Raw genomic sequence first — 20,960 nt, forward strand, 5'->3', positions numbered from 1 at the left:
GGTATAGTAAGGAAGGGGATTGCATACGTGGGGAGCGGGGCTGCGCATACAGGGGGTTGCCCCATGCTAGGGCAAGACGTATCTGGGGGAAGGGTTGCCCCCGTAGGAGCCCGCATGCACAGAGCACTCTGTTCCCAGCTACTTCAAGCGGACCCTGCCCAGACTGGGTGAACAATGGATCCTGGCGCCACGCCTCCAACTCGAACCCTGACTGGGGGCCGCGTGGGCCGACGACACCGGGCTCCGCCCCATCCTCCTCCCGGCGCTGCTGGGCTTCAGGCGGGGAACTACCTCTCCCAGCGTGCCCGGGCCGGGAGGGGGCGTGCCCGCCGCTCTATCCCGGATCTCCCCTCGCTCGGCCGGTGGGGCGGTGCAGGCTGGGGAAGCGGGCACCAGGCGGAGCCATGGCGGAGCTGAGAGGTGAGCGGCGGCCGGGGCCGAGCCGGCTCCGGCGGGGATGCCGGGCGGGTGGGTCCCATGGCATTGGGGAAGGGGCTGCAGGGGGAGCTGGGCTAGAACCTGCCCCAGCTGCTCAGACTCTCCCCGCCACGGGGATGCGCCTTCCTCGCGGCAGCGGGCGGCTCCCCGCAGAACGAGGCACATGGCACCTCCTACGCCGGCAGGGAATCCGCCAGCACAGGCACAGCCAGGCTCCTAGGCCAGGCGTCCCTGGGGCTGGGGCAGGACCGCCCTGGGTTCTGTGGGGGAGGGGCTGGGCCAGGACGCCTGGGTTCTATTCCTGGGTCTCGCATGCGAGGTTTATTGATGGGGGAAGGACTGAGAGGCAGGACTCCTGGATTTTCTTGGTGAGTGGGAAGGGAAGATAGAGGGCCTCCTGGGTTCTATTCCTGTCTCTGGAATGGGAGTGGGGTCTGTTGGTTTGTGGGGAGGGGCTGGGGGTCTGGACTCTTGGGTTCTATTCCTGAGTGCTGCTGATTTCCACATGTGGTGTTGGTCCAGCATCTCCTCTGTACTTCTGTTTGTGTATGGAAAATGGGTATAATGGTCCTTGCCCACACCTCTGCCAGCCACAAAACTGCCAAGCGAGAGACAAACTGTAGCTTGCTGGTTCAGGCACCCCACTGGAAGGTGGGAGGTCCTGGGTTCAGGCCCCCTGCTCCAATCACTCTTTAATTATTTATCCACAGTGGAACAGCTTGAACAGGAGAGACTGAGGGAGCCCCACAATATATATGTGGGGTATATCAGAATATCCCATAGCTCAGTGCTCATAACTCCGACAGGTGGGAGATGCCTGTTCGCATCATTTCTTGTCAGCATCTCCCATTGATAGTTGTAGGTGGCCTCTCGCCTAGCATGTCGGCTTTTGTGGATCGCATTCTAAGGCACCTACCTCCACTCGTTGTATAGGAGCCTAGTGGCCCAACAGCTTTGTGGATCACAGTGTCGTTCCTGCGATTTTCTAGGTGCCATGACGATCAGCGTGTCTAAGTTCCTTTGTCGCTCCCACCCTCTTTGTCTATCCAGGCTCTCATGTGGTCCCCATCATTGTAGCATATGAGGGTTAAAGAAGTGTTTGTTTGTTTGTTTGTTTGTTTTTTTGACGAAAGCTTAAATTCTGCAGGACTCAATGGCTTTGCTTACTCCACCCTCCTCTTCCTTGTCCCTTTCCACTTGTTAGGGACAGTTTCCTGCTTAGCACTGGCAGGTAGAGTTTTCAAGGCCTACCAGGGATGCCCTGGCCTGCCCTGCGTGAGCACTTGATGAGAATGCAGGTTCAGCCAAGCCTGCAAAGTCTGCTTAGGACCCTGAAGATTAAACATTCTGCCATCAGCAACATGGTGCTTGAGGTGGAGTGGAAGCCAGCTCACTTTCCCATAACTGTATGGGCTGTGCAAATGACAGTAAACACACATTTTTGTCTGGCTCAGCAGGTGTGACTCAAAGACGAGCAGGGGGCAGATCTGGGGTGTGAGGATGCCGTATTTACCCAGTCACACTTTAAACCACATTGGGGAGGAGGTTTGGCCAGTTTTGGAGCTGGAGGCTCTTGGAGTAGTTGAATGTCTTACGCTGGGGCACAGATTTTTCACCGTCATTTGTTGCTCTAAACTGAAATTGTCTAGTAGTGAAACATACTAGACTTTAGGTAGTGGACGTGTGGAACTGGACTGTGTGGTGCAAGACCAGAGCATGTAGGTTTGAACTGGAGGGTATTGAGGTAAAATCATGAATGGTGTGGAGAAAATGAATAGGGAAGTGTTATTTACCCCTTCATTTACCACGAACCAGAGGTCATCCAGTAAAATTAATAGGCAGCAGGTTTAAAACAAACAGAAGGAAACTTCTTCATACAACACACAGTCACCTTGTAGAACTCGTTGCCAAGGCATGTTATGAAGGCCAAAAGTATAACTGGGTTCAAAAAAGAATTAGATAAGTTTATGGAGGATTGGTCCACCAATAGCTATTAGCCAAGATGGGCAGGGATGCAATCCCATGCTCTGGCATCCCTAAACCTCTGATTGCTGGTACTGGATGACAGTGGGTGGATTGCTCTATAACTGTTCTGTTCATTCATTCCCTCTGAAGCATCTGCTACTGGCCACTCTTGGAAGACAGGATACTGGGCTAGATGGATCAGTACGGCCGTTCTTATGATCTGACTTGGAGGAGCTGTAGAACCATGCCATTAGCATGTGCTCGATGCTGTGCAAAATGCATCACTGCTCCAAGAATCGTGTGCTCTAAATTAGAGATGCAGGAGCGTTCAGACATATGGCAATGGTCTCTCCCGGGCCCCTAGGGGCTACTGTAATACAACTAATCCTGATAATCCATCATTTTCTCTGGTGGATGTTGTTTAAAAGTCTTAATGGAAGAAGTGAGTTTTCAGGAGGGGAAAGTGGTTGGGTGTATGGGAGAGGAAGACTGTTTTGAGTGTGAGGAACTGCATGGGAGGAAGCACGAGGATGAGCGTGGGAAAAGGACACAGAGGGCAGTTAGGGGTCAGGATAAGTTGTGCAGAGACCTAGAGATGATGAGCTTGAATTTGATGGAGGCGCTGAAAGAGGAATGGGGATGGGATGGTGCATTGATCTGAGCAGCAGCATTTTGGAGGGGGCAGCTTCCCAGAGGGGAGAAGATTGCAGCAGTGGAGGCAAGGGGGGGGGGGGGGGCGTGTCAAAGTATGGACAGGAATTTTAGCAGGGGTGGCCGGGAGTTGGCAATGTCAGGCCATTTTGTGAGCTGGTGATTTTTGCCTGTTGTGTCCTTGGATAACCCTTTGTTTTTGTGTGTTTGCTTAGTGTTTCCCCTTTCCTGCGTTGTGCAGAAATATGCCTGGGGGAAGATCGGCCCGGACAGCGAAGTGGCCAAGCTGCTGGCTAGCAGTGATCCACTGGCACAGATCGATCCAGACAAGCCATATGCTGAGGTAAGGCCCCAGCTCCCTCCCTCTGCCAGTCTTCTGTGTGGCGCAGGTTTTGCTGAGATCCCAGAGTCAGCCACTTTCCCTCTCCTATCTCCACCCTCATGACTGAGGCCAAAACTTGGCTTCTTCCTTTGGAACATTGCAGCTATTACGCGCATGAATAGCATCTACAGTGGCAGTGGCAAGTATGCTCTTGATCCTCATGCTTCAGGGCATAAGCAGATCACCAGCTGGGGTCAGGCAGGAATTTGAATCCCTTTTCCTTGCTTTTCACTGCAGTGCAATGCTGACAGAATCTGCAAAGGGGTGGGTGGGGATGGGGGGACTTTGGCTTCGTTTGAAGCATTGCATAGCTGGATTGAGCACCACTATGGCAATTGTGTTTCAAAAGGTACTGAGGAGAAGATCAAGATCAAGCCTGGCAGATCAGACCTCTGTATACTTTGACCTAGCTGGGAGATGAGGAAATAATTATAGGTGGGTGGATGGGAGAGATGCGCTTAGAAGCTAAGGGGGATGCTGATATTCAATCTGAACCGTAGCAGGAAGCGAGAGCTGAGAACTCAAGTACAGACAACCCTACCTCCTTTCCCCCTCTCCTTGAACCTGCCTATTTGGCCTGTCTTCTAAGCCTGTCGAGAGCCATGCTGGAGATGCTAATGGCTTTGTCCTGTCCCTTTTTTTCCACCCCACAAATGCCTGTTCCAGCTCTGGATGGGAACCCACCCTAGAGGCGACGCTGTTATTCTGGATAATCGAATTCCCCAGAAGACCTTAGGACAGTGGATAGCAGATAATCCTGGATGCCTGGGATCCAAGGTCAAGGAGACCTTCCAGGGCCAGTTGCCTTTCCTGTTCAAAGTGCTGTCGGTTAACACAGCCCTGTCCATCCAGGCCCATCCCAACAAGGTAAGAAGCTGTTCTGAACCCCCTCTGAGTGCACTGCTGGGTCCTTGCAGGCAGCCTCTCTGCAGATGTCACTGATGTAAGCTGTGCTGCTGAGTTGGGCCTGCTCTCGTGGCATGACACTCAGGAGTGCACCACATTCATGATCCCCTACCCACTGAGTTCTGGAATGGTTGCAGATGCTGCCAGCACCTGGCTGTTGCACTCCATGCCCAGAGGCTGCTAAGTACCTGACAGAGCATAGCTAAAGACAGACCTTGCTCCAAAGCCAGTGCAGATACAAAAACAAAACCCCCTTCAACTTGCACTCATCCAACCCCACTGGGACAAGACGCACCTTGTGTCTCACCCAGATGGGTGCCACAAACATGCTGTGGTGGCTGGAGGGGAAGAACACGGCACGGCCTCTAAATCTTGAGAAGGGGCCCTGCCGTATTGCCGTCAGATCATATTGTATTTTGACCCCATTGATTTCAATGGCTGTGACAGAGCATGGAGCACATGGCAGAGTAGCTCTATGTTAGGAACAGGTCATTCAGTAAAACGCTTTCACTGCTTTTCCCGAGTTGCCTCCCTCAGTATAGGGACACGCACAGCGCTATGCACAGAAATAAAAATAATGGGAACATTATTGTCCTCTGCCCCGTCTAGAGTCTACACAACAGGCTGCAGTTGAAATTGTGCCCATTCAGGTGTAATGTGAGGCCTAGGTGTCTACTTCAGCATCAGTCTTGTTTGAGCTTTTGCCTGTTACAACCGGCCCAGTGAGGCCACCTGAGCATCTAGTGCCAGTCTGGCATGTAGAGCAGTAAGCCTGATCTGGCTCTGGCAGTGCTCCTATGTACGCTGCTGCTTTGTACGACTATGAATTGTAATAGCTTAATGCAGATCAGCCAGTGGATGTTGTGTACAAGGGGCTTTAAACATAAGGCAACAGTTCTGTTGATCATAAACTTTTGTTAAGCTCTTTGTACAAAACCTAAATGTTGGGCTTGAATCAGCCACTGGGTGTCATGGCCAGATCTGATTGCTCGGTTGAGGAGCTGTTTTATTGCTCCGTAACAAGAAGAGGGCATTAGGGCAATAAAACTTTCCTTTCTGCATCATAAGGCTCAGCCCTCAGCCCTGAGATGTTTGTTCTCGACCCGTTTCCTGGGGAGAAAATAACTCTGACTGAAGCATAGGAGAACTACTACGCTCGTCTTGGGCAGAGTATGGGCCTGGAGCTCTCACTGAGGGATGTTAAGTGCTCTGATCTCAGCAACTGGTTCCCATCTGATACCAAAAAGCAGCTTTAAATTAGAAACACAGAAAGAATCATTTGACAGGAAGCCCTCAGCTCAGCAGCAAGTGCCACTGCCTACTGCTGAGACCCCTCTGTTCAGCCTGGTGAGATGTGCACAGTGGAATAAACCCAGGGGACATAAGCCCAGCCCTTGCTAGCATGTGCTTGTATCCCAGATCTCCTTGGCGCTGCAGTGTTGCCATGTCTGCTGGCTGCACTTGCATTTCCTCAGCATCCTGTGTTTTAAAATGTGCAGTCGCTGTGCTGAAGTGTCCTGGTGGGGGCCGCAGCAGTGGGCAGAGAAGGGAGGTAGATGGGGGGGATGTTTAGCTAGTTGGGCATTCAGGCTGAAGCCTGGCACGTAGCTTGCCGTAGCCCCTCTCTGGGAAGCCAGGAGGATGGTGCAGTGAGGGAGCCCAGGGAGTGAGAATTCTGACAGGGGTGAGTCACTCTGACCCCCTAGGCAGGACTGACTTTCCTCATTGAATCCATTTGCTGGCATACCCACAGCCGGGTGGGATCTCTTCCCCAGGATGCAGCCTCCCAGCGCGTGAGCTGGCGCCGAGGGACCTGGCTGTTGAGGAGGCATTGCCCGGACTCTAACTCTTTTTGTCCTCGTCTCCCCTCTCTAGGAGCTGGCGGGAAAGCTTCACGCCCAGTTTCCCGAGCACTATCCAGATGCCAATCACAAGCCAGAGATGGCCATTGCGCTGACCTCCTTCCAGGGCATGTGCGGCTTCCGGCCCGTGGAGGAAATTGTGGCTTTTCTCCAGAGTAAGCACCAGGTGGCACTGTTGGCTGGGGATGTGCTGGGCAGGGCAGGAGAGGGGGGATAAAGAGATCCCAAGCTTGGGGCTGCCGGCTTGAGTGACAACATCCGAGTTGGAGGAAAGAGGAAGGGTCAGATGCTATGGGGCCGGGGGGGAGGGCTGAGCACTTGTAAGGGTTAATAAGATCCCCTTCAGTGTATCCCTGCAGCTGGGCTGGGCATATCCTCCTCCAGCCCCTGGCGGTGTCGCTCCAAGCAGAGCCCTGCAGGCAGGAGAAATGCCAACGCATAAGGCCTGGTGCAGTGGTCCCAGAAGCCGAGCTCCGGGCTGCGAGGAGCCCCAGGCTTGGACTCCCCTCTCGCTGGGCCTGCCTGCAGGGGGCTGATCACTCTGACTGACCAGCCGTGATTATGGGGGCTGCTCCATTGCTGAGCCCCTCGCCCCCAGGGGAAGCTGCCCTCTGCTGGATGTAATGAGCAGCTCATTTGCTGCCCTAGCTTCGTAATGCAGATCAGCACCTGGGAAAGGCTCAGCGGAGCAGCTCGGAGACACTAAGCCAGACAAGACCTGGGGCTAGCACCTCTGTGTTGGCAGTTACTTTATCCCTTTTCCAGGCTTTTCAAACACAGGTGCCTAAAACAGAGACTGAAATGCCTAAGTTTGCACCAGAGTGCAAAGCTGGGCCCAGGGAATGCAGTGATGGGGCAGGGGCTCCTGGCTTCTATGGCCTGCTCTGCTGCTGCCATGCTCTGTGACCATAAGCCAAATGCTTTGTAGAAGGGGGCGTGGTGTTAGCAGCCCATCCCTGGGGGGTAGCTGAGTGGGTGGGTTTGCCCCTGCTATCCTACCCCAGCCCAGGCTCCTGACAGGCATCTGCTCTTTGCAGAGGTCCCCGAGTTCCGGGCGCTGATTGGCAACGTGGCAGCGGAGCAGCTGGAGCGCAGTGTGTGCAATGACCCCCGAGGCGTGTCTGCCGCGCTGCGGGTCTGCTTCACCAGGATGATGAAGAGCGAAAAGAAGGTCTTTGTGGACCAGCTGAACATGCTGGTGAAGAGGATTTCCCAGGAAGGTTTGTTCTGCATCTGTCTGCGACGTGGAGAGCCCTGCGTTCCCGGGGCGGTCAGGGATGTGGCTGTCTCCTCTTCCTGTCGGTCCAGGAGAAGGAATGTCCCTTGGAGCCGGGACAGCTCAGAGGGGATCCTTGCCCCACGCTGGCCCTGGCAGTGCCTGGATTAGTGAAGGGGATGGAGCTGCCATGGATCTTTGGGAGCAAGCAGGCATCTTGGAATGGGTTAGAGGGGGCAGCATCTTTGTAGCCACTGACCGGCTCTCACTTGTCAGGGCTTTTAACACCACCCTGCTAGGTGGGACCAGCTGCCCCGACTGGGTGGGTGATGGTATTGGATGTAATGACTGGGTTCTCTAGGGGGATGCTGCAGGTGGAGCGGGCGTGACACACGGGACAGAGTGCACATTTCACTTCTAGCTCCTCCCCAGCTCCATCCTCCCACAGTGCAGTCACCTAACCTCGCTCCAGAATAACCGAGGGCTGTGGCCTTTGCTTGCTGCTGATTGGTCTCGTGGGTGCTAGCTGAGGCTGTTACATTGTCAGTCGCCTCCCTGCAGGAACAGCACCTGGCACCATCTCCCCCTGCCGTTCCAGTCAAAGCAGAGCGCCTTGGGGAAAGCCTGTTCGCCATCAGAGGCAGGAAACATCGCCTGAAGTGCACACAACCTCCAGCTCTCCACTGCTCTGTTCATGTAGGAGAGTAGCTGTCTGCTGCTTGGACAGTGGTAGTCTGTGAAATGGGGAGTTGCTACAGAATATGCCTGCCCTGTAGTGCTCCCTGCTGGCCAAATGTGGCCCTGCTGGCATTCCCTGCCTCAGTTTCCCCTCAGCAGGGTTTCCTGTCTGTTCTGGAGATTCATGGATTAATCCTCTGGCTGGGTCACTCTGAGTTCAATCCCCTTCTGGGGTAACAAAAGTCCAAACAAAGTTCTTTCACCTCACTTGGGCTCTTCTTCAGCCCGCCTTCTGGGCTCCCTTTATCCCCGAGTTGAGAGATCCAAAGTGCTGACTCCTGGGCTACTTCCCTGGTGTCCTTCCAGCCTATGTCAGGACTTGCTCCCTAGAGTTCCTTCACCAAACTAAATTCTCTGCCCCTTTGTGAGGCCCAGGTGCTTATCACGCTGCCACCTGACCCCCAGTAGTCCTGAGAGGGCGGATCAGCTGAGCGCACCGTGGAAGGTGTGGTCCCTGACTGCTTGGGGGCGTTAAAGATCCTAAGTCACTTGTGAGAAGCATGTGTAGCCCTGGCGTCCTGGCTGCTATCTGTCTTGGGTAACTAGGCTCCGCCCTGTGATTTTTAGCTGGGTCTGACACCTCTTCACTGCCTGCCCTGGGAAGCTTTGCTGGCATTCGCATGCCTGAAGTGGCTGCAGTTCAGCCCCTCCCCCTGTATTTGAACAGGGGCCCTGTAAGTTGCCCTGGAGCGATACCGCCAGGAAAGGCCTCTGTGAGTTCAGCACTGAACAAGAGTAACGTTATGACCTGGGGACAAAGCCAGAGCTTCAGATCCCCGCCCTGTATATAATTTACCCAGTAAAAATAAACTGAGTGGAGCAGCCAGGTGAGCCTGGAGGGCGCATGTGTATTTATACCAAAGAGTAACAAGCGTGGAGAGGATTTTGCCTCCTGCCCTCCCTGCTCCAGCAGGGCAAAGCTCTGAGCACTCTTGGCTGGAGCTCGTTATATCCCAGCATGGTCTTTCCCGTCAAGGCTGATCTGCTCCTCGAACCAACCCAGCGAGTGTTCGCCCAACAAGCTGTAGGAGAGGAGCGTCTGTCTTTCTGGCATGGCCCACGACCGTGAGTGAGGGCAGACTGTCAAGAAGCAGGGCACAAATCCTGAATTAGCTGTGAGTTCTATACTTAGATTTCACCAACCACCTAACAAGTGTGAACTCGTAAAGCCCTAAAACAGCCTTAACATGGAGTCTCAGACAGTCCCCTGGGGCACTCCGGTTTATCTTGCAAGCCTGCCTTATGCCAAAATTCCCAACAATATCCAGGTTACTCCCAGTCCTAAAGGACCAGTCACTTATCCCAGGTCAATTGTACCTTAGATCTCTTACCAGAGGCAATGCTTGTAGCCATCCTGTGATAAACTAACCAAAGATTTATTAAATAGGAAAAAGAAATGAGTTATTGACAAGATTAAAGCAGGTAAACATACACACACAGATGAATTACAGTTTTAGATTTCAAGTGGTAACAGATGCGTGCTGTAATATGCAAGCTCTATATGTCCTTTAGAGCTAACCCAAGCTGAGCATAGCTTGCTTATGCTTAGAAATATTGCCCTCTGAATTCCAGGCAGCATAGTGATAATTCCTCCTTGGCAGGGATTTTTATGCTCTTCCCCCAGTTTTGAAGCAGTGATGGGCTGAGGGCTTGTAAACATCCCCTCTTCACGGGCGTGGGGGGAGCAATCAACAAAATCTTTTGTCGCCTGATGTTGCACAAAAAGAACAGGAGTACTTGTGGCACCTTAGAGACTAACAAATTTATTAGAGCATAAGCTTTCGTGGGCTACAGCCCACTTCTTCGGATGCATATAGAGTGAAACATATATTGAGGAGATATATATACACACATACAGAGAGCATGAACAGGTGGGAGTTGTCTTACCAACTCTGAGAGGCCAATTAAGTAAGAGAAAAAAACTTTTGAAGTGATAATCAAGATAGCTCAGTACAGACAGTTTGATAAGAAGTGTGAGAATACTTACAAGGGGAGATAGATTCAATGTTTGTAATGGCTCAGCCATTCCCAGTCCTTATTCAATCCTGAGTTGATTGTATCTAGTTTGCATATCAATTCCAGTTCAGCAGTCTCTCGTTGGAGTCTGTTTTTGAAGTTTTTCTGTTGTAAGATAGCCACCCGCAGGTCTGTCATTGAATGGCCAGACAGGTTAAAGTGTTCTCCCACTGGTGTTTGAGTATTATGATTCCTGATGTCAGATTTGTGTCCATTAATTCTTTTGCGTAGAGACTGTCCGGTTTGGCCAATGTACATGGCAGAGGGGCATTGCTGGCACATGATGGCATATATCACATTGGTAGATGTGCAGGTGAACGAGCCCCTCTGCCAGCATGGCGCCCGCCGGGGCATCTAAGTGCGCCTGCGTACTGGCCGGCGGACAAGCATCTGCCGAAATGCCACTGACAAACGGCATTTCGGCGGCGACACCTCTGGATGACACTGCTTCTCAGCAAGCGGCGTCACCACCAAAATGCTGCCGAAAATCGGCGGCATTTCGGCGGCGACGCCTATTGACGTTGCCGCTTGTCAGCAGCATTTTGGCGGATGCTCGTCCGCCGCCATGGTCCTCTGTGGCTCGTCGTCTGGTGCCCGCCAGACGAAAAAGGTTGGGGACCACTAATCTAAACACTAACCTCATTCTTAGACTCTAGGATCTGTTTTAACTATCATAACCCACAGGGGAGCAAGACTGGCTTCCAGCTCTGCATTTGTCAGTGTGCAATGAAGTCTGGGCCTTGGCATGAGTTGGCCCCCAAGCTTATGCCAGATCTTCAGCAGTCTCTCTTTCCTCCGGTTGCTGGGGCTCTGTCGGGGACGCTCCCAGAGCGGAAATACAAAGGAGCCCTTTTATTCCAATGGAGGGGAAGCGTGAGCCAAGCCAAAGAGGCCTCCTTTCTAATGAAGGAGTTTCAGGTCAAGTGAGGCTGCCCCAGGCTGTGCTCCAGCAGGAGCGGGGGAGAAGGAGGATCAGTTCCAAAAGGATACCCCCTCCCCCACCCCTCAAACGGCCATTCTTGGGTGGGGGAGAATGCCCCTTCTGACCTGCTCCCCACTGGAAGAGGAGGGAGGGGCTGAAGTAGAAAATGGGGGGTGGGATATGGAGATGAGTATCTGTCCCTGGAAGCCCCCCTTCCTCCTCTCCTTCCCTGGGAGGACTGGGACATGGGAAGGAAAGGATGGACCTGCTGGATGCTGGGGAGAGTGCCTGGGGAGAGCTGGGTGTAAGACAGGGAGAGGAGTGGCGGTGGCATGTGTGTGGAATGGGCAGGTGGGCGGAGGGTTTTGGAAGTGGAATGAAGGGGTGGGTCCAGGTGTGTGGTGATGTATCGTAGCTGGCAGGGTTTGTGTCTGGCGGGGTGGGGAGTAAGCATTTCTGCTATCCAGGAGATGCCCTTGTGGGAGAGAACAGGCCACTGGCAGTCTCTCTCGACTGCGATCGATTGTTGGGTTTAGTGAGACAGGGTGGAGTGGGTGGCCTGTGATGTACCGGAGGTCAGGCTAGGTGATCAGTTCCTTCTGGCCTTATACTCTGATTGTATGATCCTGCTGTCCCAGGCAGTGGCATGGGAAAAAACAGCCCACCCATCCCTCCCCTAGAGCAGAGCCTGGGGACATTAGACCCTGTGTCTCTGGAAGTGGATGGATCTGGGTGAGGCTCGTGTGGCTAATGAGGTCTGAATCGTAACCACACCCAGGCAGGTTGGATCCCTCGTTGGCCACCTGTCCTCACTCGTCCCATCTCTGGGGATCTAGAGGGACTCGGATGTGCAGCTGGACCTGCCTAGGCCTGCTCTGGCCTCCTGATGAGGAGGGTTTGGGGGAACCCCGAAGCCGCTGGCAGCACTGGGCGCCCCCACTGGAGGGCTGTAAGCAAAGCAGTGGCTCTCGCCAAAGGGACTAAGTTGTGGGGCTGGTGCTAACCTGGCTTTGCTCTTGTCCCCCACAGTTGCTGCGGGGAAGGACACCTCGGGGAGCAGTGGGAAGCTGCTGCTGCAGCTGCACTCGCAGTTCCCGGGAGACATCGGCTGCTTTGCCATTTACTTCCTGAACCTGGTGATGCTGCAGCCAGGAGAGTCCATGTTCCTGGGAGCCAACGAGCCTCATGCCTACCTCTATGGAGGTGAGATTGAGTGGTGGCTGGGCAGGTGGGGCGGCTGCTGTGTTCCTGTGCTAAGCCAATGCTATTGAGACCGTTCCGAATAATAGCATTTGTGGTTCCACTAATTGGTGGATATTGACTCCTATAATGGGATGGGCACTTTGTAACCCTGGCTACGGTAAGACTGCCACTTCCAATCATCATGATCCATGACTTATGTTGATCTCCAGGTTACATCTTATCTCAAGCACCCTGCCTTGGCCATTGTGGGACCTGGGATACCAAACTAGGTGGCTCGTTGGCCTTTTCGAGCATGGTCACCACTAAGTGTCTCCATGGAGGATGGAGTGAAAGGCCGCCGCTTGGATCGTGCTTTCTTGGATCGATGCATTGTGGAGGGAGGTGTTTCAGGCTTAAGATTGCCACCTACTCCCTTACCCCGTAGGTGCCCATCCTGGTGTTGACAGCAGCTGTTTGTGGGGAGGAAGTGTTAGCCGTGTTAGTCTGTATCAGCAAAAACAACGAGGAGTCCTTCTGGCACCTTAGAGACTAACAAATTTATTTGGGAATAAGCTTTCGTGGGCTAGAACCCACTTCATCAGATGCATGGAGTGAAAAATACAGGAGCAGGTATAAATACATGAAAGGATGGGGGTTGTTTTACCAAGTGTGAGGTCAGTCTAATGAGATAAAGCAATTAACAGTAGGATACCAAGGGAGGAAAAATAACTTTTGAAGTGGTAAGAGACTTGCCCATTACAGACAGTTGACAAGAAGGTGTGAGTAACAGTAGGGGGAAATTAGTATTGGGGAAATTAAGTTTAGGTTTTGTAATGACCCAACCACTCCCAGTCTTTCTTCAGACCTAATCTGATGGTATCCAGTTTGCAAATTAATTCCAGTTCTGCAGCTTCCCATTGGAGTCTGTTTTTGAAGTTTTTTTTGTTGAAGAATTGCCACTTTTAGGTCTGTTATCGAGTGACCAGAGAGATTGAAGTGTTCTCCTACTGGTTTTTGAATGTTATGATTCCTGATGTCAGATTTGTGTGAATAGATATGTGGACAGAGTTGGCACCGGGATTTGTAGCGGGGTTTGGTTCCTGGGTTGGTGTTTTTGTTGTGTGGTGTGTAGTTGCTGGCCAGTCCTCGCCCACAGACAGCCCCCCCAACCTGAAGCAAATACTCACCAGCAACTACACACCACACAACAAAAACACCAACCCAGGAACCAAATCCTGCTACAAACCCCGGTGCCAACTCTGTCCACATATCTATTCAAGGGACACCATCATAGGACCTAACCACATCAGCCACACCATCCTGGGCTCGTTTACCTGCACATCTACCAATGTGATATATGCCATCATGTGCCAGCAATTCCCCTCTGCCATGTACATTGGCCAAACCGTACAGTCTCTGTGCAAAAGAATAAATGGACACAAATCTGACATCAGGAATCATAACATTCAAAAACCAGTAGGAGAACACTTCAATCTCTCTGGTCACTCGATAACAGACCTAAAAGTGGCAATTCTTCAACAAAAAAACTTCAAAAACAGATTCCAATGTGAAGCTGCAGAACTGGAATTAATTTGCAAACTGGATACCATCAGATTAGGCCTGAAGAAAGACTGGGAGTGGTTGGGTCATTACAAAACCTAAACTTAATTTCCCCAATACTAATTTCCCCCTACTGTTACTCACACCTTCTTGTCAACTGTCTGTAATGGGCAAGTCTCTTACCACTTCAAAAGTTAGTTTTCCTCCTTTGGTATCCTGCTGTTAATTGATATATCTCGTTAGACTGACCTCACACTCGGTAAAGCAACCCCCATCCTTTCATGTATTTATACCTGCTTCTGTATTTTTCACTTCATGCATCTGATGAAGTGGGTTCTAGCCCATGAAAGCTTATGCCAATAAATTTGTTAGTCTCTAAGGTGCCACAAGGACTCTTCATTGTTTTTTCTCTTACTCAATGTCTATGACATGATGGGATGGCATGTTTCCCTGAGCCAGGCATCCCTAGTCTTTCCCACAGTGAAGGGACAGAGGCTTTTCCTCCTGCCTGAAGCCTGCTGGAGCTGAGTTTAGACACCTGGCTTCCCAGGAGATGCTCTCTGATGGGGAGGGTCCCACCTTTTGCACTGACACTGAGCTCCTTGCTCCCCAGACTGCATCGAGTGCATGGCATGCTCCGACAACACTGTGCGAGCCGGCCTGACGCCCAAATTCATTGACGTGCTCACCCTGTGTGAAATGCTGAACTACACCCCAGCACCCAGCAGCTCCAAGGTCTTTGCCCCCACGCAGAGCCGCTTGGATCCCTGTGTCTACCTCTACGACCCGCCTGTGCCAGACTTCACTGTCATGAAAATAGAGGTGAGTGGGGACCCTGGATCAGCAAATGAACGGGGGGGAGGGGAGCCTAGTAGCAGCATCAGACCTCTCCTCCGACGGGAGCAAACAGAGACAGCATCCTTGCCTTTGGATCTCTCTAGCAGCTTCTCCATTCCTGTCAACGAGCAGCGGTAATTGGCTTTGCAAAGAGCTAGAGCTAAACCTAAGCCTCCCTTGCCAAGGGCCATGTCACTGTGATATGGGGTGGGAGGGAAGAGACTTCCCAGTCAAGGAGGGGAAAAAAGCACATACGTCAGTTGGGCTGCCCATTAACATCCGACTCTTATCCCCTTCCCTCCAATGCTGTGACCTGAGATGAGATCACTGCATCCCCTCCCCAGCCTATTGGGGTTTCCCCGTTCTCTCCCACCACCTGTACTAGAGGTAGCATCACGGGGTCAGCTGAACCTGGGACAAGCCACACCGTGACTTTGAGACCATAAGGCAATGGGATTAGGGGAGCAATGATACTCAGACCTCAGTGGTTCAGGACCCACATTAGCGACCAACATTACCCAAAAGAGCCATAGTAGTAGCTGGCTATAATCCTCTATAGTCCTGTTTAAACAGTATGATGGGAAATATTTAGGGTTTTTTTTATATATATTATTCTCACAGCAAATAAGTTAATAATTTAGTGCAGGTTGATAACTTAATTGGTTAATAACATAGTAAAAGCATCCTGATTGGTTAATAACTTAGACTGGCTAATAATTAAATCAGTGTTTTAATATCAGGCCCTGCAAAGAGCCCCAGGAGACATGTGAAAGCCACTTGTGGCTCCCAAGTATCACTGGACTCAGCTAGCTGGCTCTGGGACAGGTGACGGAGTGTGTCTGCCCAGCCTGCCCCCTGAAGCCAGAGTGTCCCATGTCCTCCAGTGAGCTTTGCCTCTGGATCCTGCTCCGTTTCCCCCTCCCCCGTCCTGCTGCTGCAGCTGGTGTTGGCAAGTTTCGCTTTGCTTTGAATGCAGAGCTGGGGGAGAAATGCCCACCTCTTTCCTGGGTCACATGTTATCAGCTCTTCTGCCCGGGCCTGAAAGCTGCAGCCAGAGGGGGAAGCCAAGCCCCAGTCTGAGCAGCACTAGGATGTGCTAAACAAAGCAAGCATCTCTCTTTGCTCAGTGCTTGGCATGGTGTAGGAGCTAGAATGACATGCAGAGCTGAGACCTGGGGGTGTTTAGCTAGGCCTCGTGCTCGCAGTTGAGGGAAGTGATGATAGGCAGCACTGCTGTTGGTTTTTCCCTCTTCCTGCTGTGTTCTACCATTCACTTGTCTCCCTCCCTCTCCTGGTGCTGTCTCAGCTGCACAGGCATCGCTGCACCATCGTTGGCTGCTCACCTCTCAACAGGGTGGTGGTGAAGGAGCTAGAGACTGACTCCAACATCTGGAGCTTGGCTACTGTGAGCAGAGGCAGGCTCCAGAGTTAAGACACTGTGCCATGGTCGTTTGAGATACAAGTACAACTGCCTCCTTGAGGAGGCAGAAACTTGCATAGGAATTTGAGCCAGACTTTGTTTCCATGGCGAATGTGTTTCCATTGCAGATTCCCTCCTCTATTAAGCTGTACCTCATCTCAGCCATCGACTCTGCCAGTATCCTGCTGGTGATCCAAGGCACGGCCGTGGGCACCTCCACCGCTGCCATTTCTGAAATGACCCTGCGCCGGGGCTCAGTGCTCTTCATCTCTGCCAACGAGAGCGTCTCCCTGCACCTGTCCTCCCTGGATGGAATGCTGCTCTTCCGAGCCTGCTGCCTCCTCTAGTCTGGGACACTTGGCACCTACCCTGCTGTGACTCCACTTAGAATAGATAGAAACTGGCCTGCGCAAACTAGACTTGCGCATGATGGGTTAGCTTGAAACTTGCCCACAAACCACTGTGTCCAAACCTAAAGCAGCAGGGTCCCAATCTGTAGAAACAGCAACTCCAACTCCCATCCCCTGACTTGCATCTCTTCAGCTCCCAGCATTAAATGAAGTGCTGGGAGGAAGAGTCCATTACCTTCCCCCCTCCCATTATGTAACACTGTAGAGGCAGCTGCTCTCATGTCTGCTCCAAGTGGATATGGAGAGTAATAGGTGAGTTTCCCTAACATAGTGCATCCTGTAGTGCCAGCAGAGCATTACCTGCACTGTGACATCTGTTCCTTTTGGTCTCAAGTGGGCCATGGAGTTGTAGCTGGAAGGGGGTGGGGGGGAATGTGGTTGGGATTTGTATGGTGGTAAGATGCATGTATACTATTAAGATAGGAGTCCCTTTCGGAGCTACCACAACTGGAAAGCACAGTACTGTAAGGGAACGCTGGTGAGTTCCTGCTCAAGGAATGCTGTGCCAACCTGTCCGGGGGGAAGCTATAGAAAAAGATTGTTTGGTTGTTGCAGGAAACTCAGTGCTTTTTCTCCTAGCTCGTCAATTTCCATCCATAGTGATGCAGTTTCAAGCCCCGTGATCCACTGTTCGCAGTGGAGCCCTTACCCTATTAGCTGGGAGTAGGATATTCCCCAGCCATAAACAGATCACTGTGCTGTGCAGGGGAGAGATGCTCAAATGAACTCTGTTGAAAGGTTCCATCTCAAGTGGCCTTGATCATCTTGCTGTCCCTTATGGACACATTGTATTTGAAATAGGTGCTGGGTATAATGGAGAACTCATGTGGCTCTCACCCCAATCTGTCCAAAGCAGTTCCGGCAGCAGATAGGCTGACAATTGGGATTGACAAGCCACAGATTCAAAGTTTCCTCTGTGCCTGCCACATGCTAGCATTGACTCATTTTCATGAACAGCAAGTGGAGGTGGAGAGTCAGGGGTGGAGTAAGGCTGATAGGGAGCCTGAAGTGACCAAATGTGTTTTTGGCAATTAAAGGGAAAAGGGGGGGGAGGGGTGCAATCCTGAGCTGTACTGGATCAGCCAGACTCTCCATTCGTGCCTTCCTCCACCACTGACAACAGAATTGCCTTGGGCTTAAACTTCCTATCTTCAGAACAACAAAAGGAGAGGGGGCTGTGAGACTCCTCCCCTCCAAATTCTGCCACAGCAAGGCAAATTCCTTAAAGCAAGACAGCAGAGGGGGTGAACTGTGCACTTTTAAGATGAGAAAGGGCCTATCCTGCTCTGAAGCAGGCATCTCAGAGACTAGGTGGATGCAGAGGCTGTGGTGGCTAGGAATTAGAGCAGTGGTCAGCATCAGAGCTCCTGAGTTTTATTCCTGCTTCTGCCTCCCTGTAGGATTGTCAGCAAGTCACTTAACTTCTGTACCTCCAGTCCCTGCCCTGCACAATGAGAATAACTGATCTACCTCACAGGGGGGTTGAGGCTGCATGGATGAATGTTTGAAGTGCTTGGAGCTCCTTGGCTGAAATGTGCTATATGAGTAAAGTATAGCACATATAGTATCCTTGCCGTTCATTGGGTCACGGGGAAACAGTCTTCACTGTCCCCCTCTTCTCAGCCAGACTAATCCCCCCTAGCTCCACTGCACTGGAATGGTATTTAGATTGCTGAAGGGGGAAGCTAGAAGGGTGGTTAGTTCAATTTGCTGGACCCAACAGGTTGCTCTTGTTAGATTTCATTCTGTTGGTTAGCCATGACTCCCATGTTCACAGGTTAGTGCTATCCATTATACAGGGCCAGGCTTTCTACAGCCCCTTACTCTGTCCTAGCAAGACTGACACTACCTAAGCCTGGTGTTATTTCAGTGTGCCTACAGCTATAGATATTGACTGTGTCTCATAGTCTAACAGAAGAGGTCATCCCTACAGGGGCAGTTGTTTACTATGGCGTGGCTAGCTTAAGCTTGCAGGTGGCAGTTGCTGGCATTTTTGGTGGGAAGCAACCTGGTTGCATCATTCCACAAGAGAAGAGATGTGCACCCACTCTTGGTGCTAATGCTAAGGGTAGCTTTGGCTTGATTTGTTCACATCTTAATGGCAGTCCTAATGTGTAGCCCTTGAACTGTCTTTGCCCCCAGGGTGGTGACTAGGTCAGGCAGCGGCACAGTGACATCAGTATTAAAGAATTCACTTTAGTTTTCCAACCCCAGAATGATCTGCTGGGAACACACAGGCTGCAGCAGCCAGGCTCGTGGGGTGATAAACTTGCACTGGTGGAGTTAATCCTTGTTCTTTCACCTGCCTGTTGCTCATTTCAATCTTAACCATGGAGACTCAGCCGGGGCTCTGTCCCTCTTCAGTTTCTTGTTCGGGGGGGGGGGGGGAGAGGCGGGCGCGGGGATCTATCACTGAACCTAGATTAATCTGATAAGTACTTCCTCAGGACCCAGTCAGAATTACACAGCATCAAACTCTGCTCCAGTGGAATAATCCCCCCCTTTGTTTGGCTTTAAAGAAAAACTTCTATTTTGATGTAATATTTTAGGCAATTCCTCTGTTGAGAGGGGAACACAGTGTTTGTTGTACAATGAAGCTGAGCTCTTAATTAACTGGATTCATTCTGGAGCCCCAAGGGTTCAATAGGCTCTGCAGCGGTGGGGAAGGAAAGCTGCAGCAAGAACTGAACCCAAGGAGTAGCTAGCCTTAGGCATATAACCTGTATTTATGAACTAGTGATGAGTGAGACTTTTCTTCCAACACACCTGGCTGTGCTGGTTTGACTTGTGCACCATGTGCCGCTCTACCAAGAGCTATAAATCCATTTAGCAGGATGGCATGGGTGGGGCAGCAGTGACAGAGAACCTCGCAGCATGATATGTCATCAGCTAGGGTATATTCATGGACTGGAATGTTGTAACAAAGAGGAATAAATAAAGAGTCACTGCAGAAGACAAGCCCTGGGCACTGTCTGCACTTTATTTCAAAATGGGTATTAAGAAGATAACCAGAATGGGCCTGTCACCCCTGGGAGGAGGAGGGTATTCTCTCACCCAGGATCAGAGCTCTGAGCAGTCTCCCACCCACTCCTTGCTTGTAGTACTTCATGCCAGTCATAAATAGCTTCCAAGAGACCTAAGCCTGGCTGAATTCTGCCGAGTTATCTATTAAAAGTCAATCAGGAACTCTTTCAGTTGCACCAAGAACTGCATGCGATTGTTCCCACTTACAGTAAAACACACTGCTTGTGTAACACAAGATCAAGTTTATTATAAACAAACACTTCCCTTGACCAGGAATATATAAAACTTTGTCATAGTTCTCTGTAGCAATACTTAAAACGTTAGATTTCTTTAGAAGCTGGTTGTCCTCTGCATATCACAGCGAGACTGATTTAAGGCAGCTTTTTAACTTCATGTCAGATAGAGCCCCCCTTGTCTTCTGTCCTTGCCCCAAACATAATGATCTGCTCACTACTTAACCTAGAGGTTCTGGACTAAAGACTACTTCATAGCCACAACTCTCTTGTATTGTCTTGGTAGTTGAACAAGCACCATTAAAGAACGTTAGACTAGAACAGAGATTAACTTTGAGCTAAAACAGCTCCCTGGAATTGACTGGGAGAGTATTTTCCACATCAAAAGGATCTGTAATTCAGGCCCTGAGATTTAGCAGGAAAGGGCACAGCATCATATTCCAACTCCCTGTTTTAACAAGTGAAAGGCAAGTAGGAAGTTAAGCACAGAACCAAGCAGACAAACCTTTCAGGCCACTACTAATGTGAGTGCACCTGTGCTGATGGGGAAGTAAACCCTCCATAACCTCTTCACTGCTGTCAATCAAACATGGACTTAGTTGCAACATATAGCCCTAAGTAAGGCAGCACACTTGGTGTGGCCCACAGCTTTAGAGGTGCCATGAAATCCAAGCTCATTTATTCAACTGCTGGGATCAGGAAAGTGCCACTGAAAGCAGCCAGAGTCAGCCAACTTCTAGGCCCAGCCCATACAGGTACTTACAGAACAACCCTCTCCTCAAGGAGAAGATGTAAACAGAATGGGCTCAAGTGCAGTGGTCTGGGACCATCCAGCTGAGAAAAGGTCACAAGGGGAGGGAACTCAAGACACTTCATATATAAATTTAATCAGCTTCAGCCAGCAGAGACAGGAGCCTCAACAACAGTTGGTGACATATGCCATCCAAGATTTTAGCATCAAGACATCCTGTCCTTGAGGCCTCTATTACATCCAGGAGTCATTCTGGCACCCAAGCCAGCATCCCCTCTAGGCTGCAGCATTAGTGTCAGACTATGCTCAGTCCCAAAGATCTACATAATGACCAAAAGGCAACAGTAACGTGGAAATTGCTCCCTCCTCTGGCCATGACTGCTCAATCACTGCACACAGCTGAATACTAATGAAGACACAGTATAAAGGACAGGGCTAGGACAGCGG

At 51.2% G+C, this 20,960-nt stretch overlaps 1 protein-coding gene across 1 annotated transcript; it reads left to right on the forward strand.

Annotated features, from left to right (window-relative positions):
• The first annotated feature begins 355 nt into the window (after nt 1-355).
• On the forward strand, nt 356-17,117 carry MPI (mannose phosphate isomerase). Its single transcript, XM_024210323.3, has 8 exons — nt 356-420; nt 3,270-3,397; nt 4,103-4,303; nt 6,218-6,359; nt 7,242-7,424; nt 12,126-12,299; nt 14,452-14,660; nt 16,224-17,117. Exons 1-8 carry the CDS (start codon nt 405-407, stop codon nt 16,440-16,442), a joined length of 1,272 nt encoding a protein of 423 aa, XP_024066091.1. The 5' UTR covers nt 356-404; the 3' UTR covers nt 16,443-17,117.
• Nucleotides 17,118-20,960: the final 3,843 nt, after the last annotated feature.

The sequence above is a fragment of the Terrapene carolina genome, unplaced genomic scaffold (assembly GCF_002925995.2).
Source record: "Terrapene carolina triunguis isolate 2854851 unplaced genomic scaffold, T_m_triunguis-2.0 Scaffold67, whole genome shotgun sequence".
Taxonomy (NCBI): domain Eukaryota; kingdom Metazoa; phylum Chordata; order Testudines; family Emydidae; genus Terrapene; species Terrapene triunguis.

Bases quoted from the DNA above. Each gene is read 5' to 3' on its own strand.
- MPI (XM_024210323.3), top strand. The intron at 12,300-14,451 runs GTGAGATTGAGT...CTTGCTCCCCAG, and splicing joins TCATGCCTACCTCTATGGAG to ACTGCATCGAGTGCATGGCA. The intron at 14,661-16,223 runs GTGAGTGGGGAC...TTTCCATTGCAG, and splicing joins TCACTGTCATGAAAATAGAG to ATTCCCTCCTCTATTAAGCT.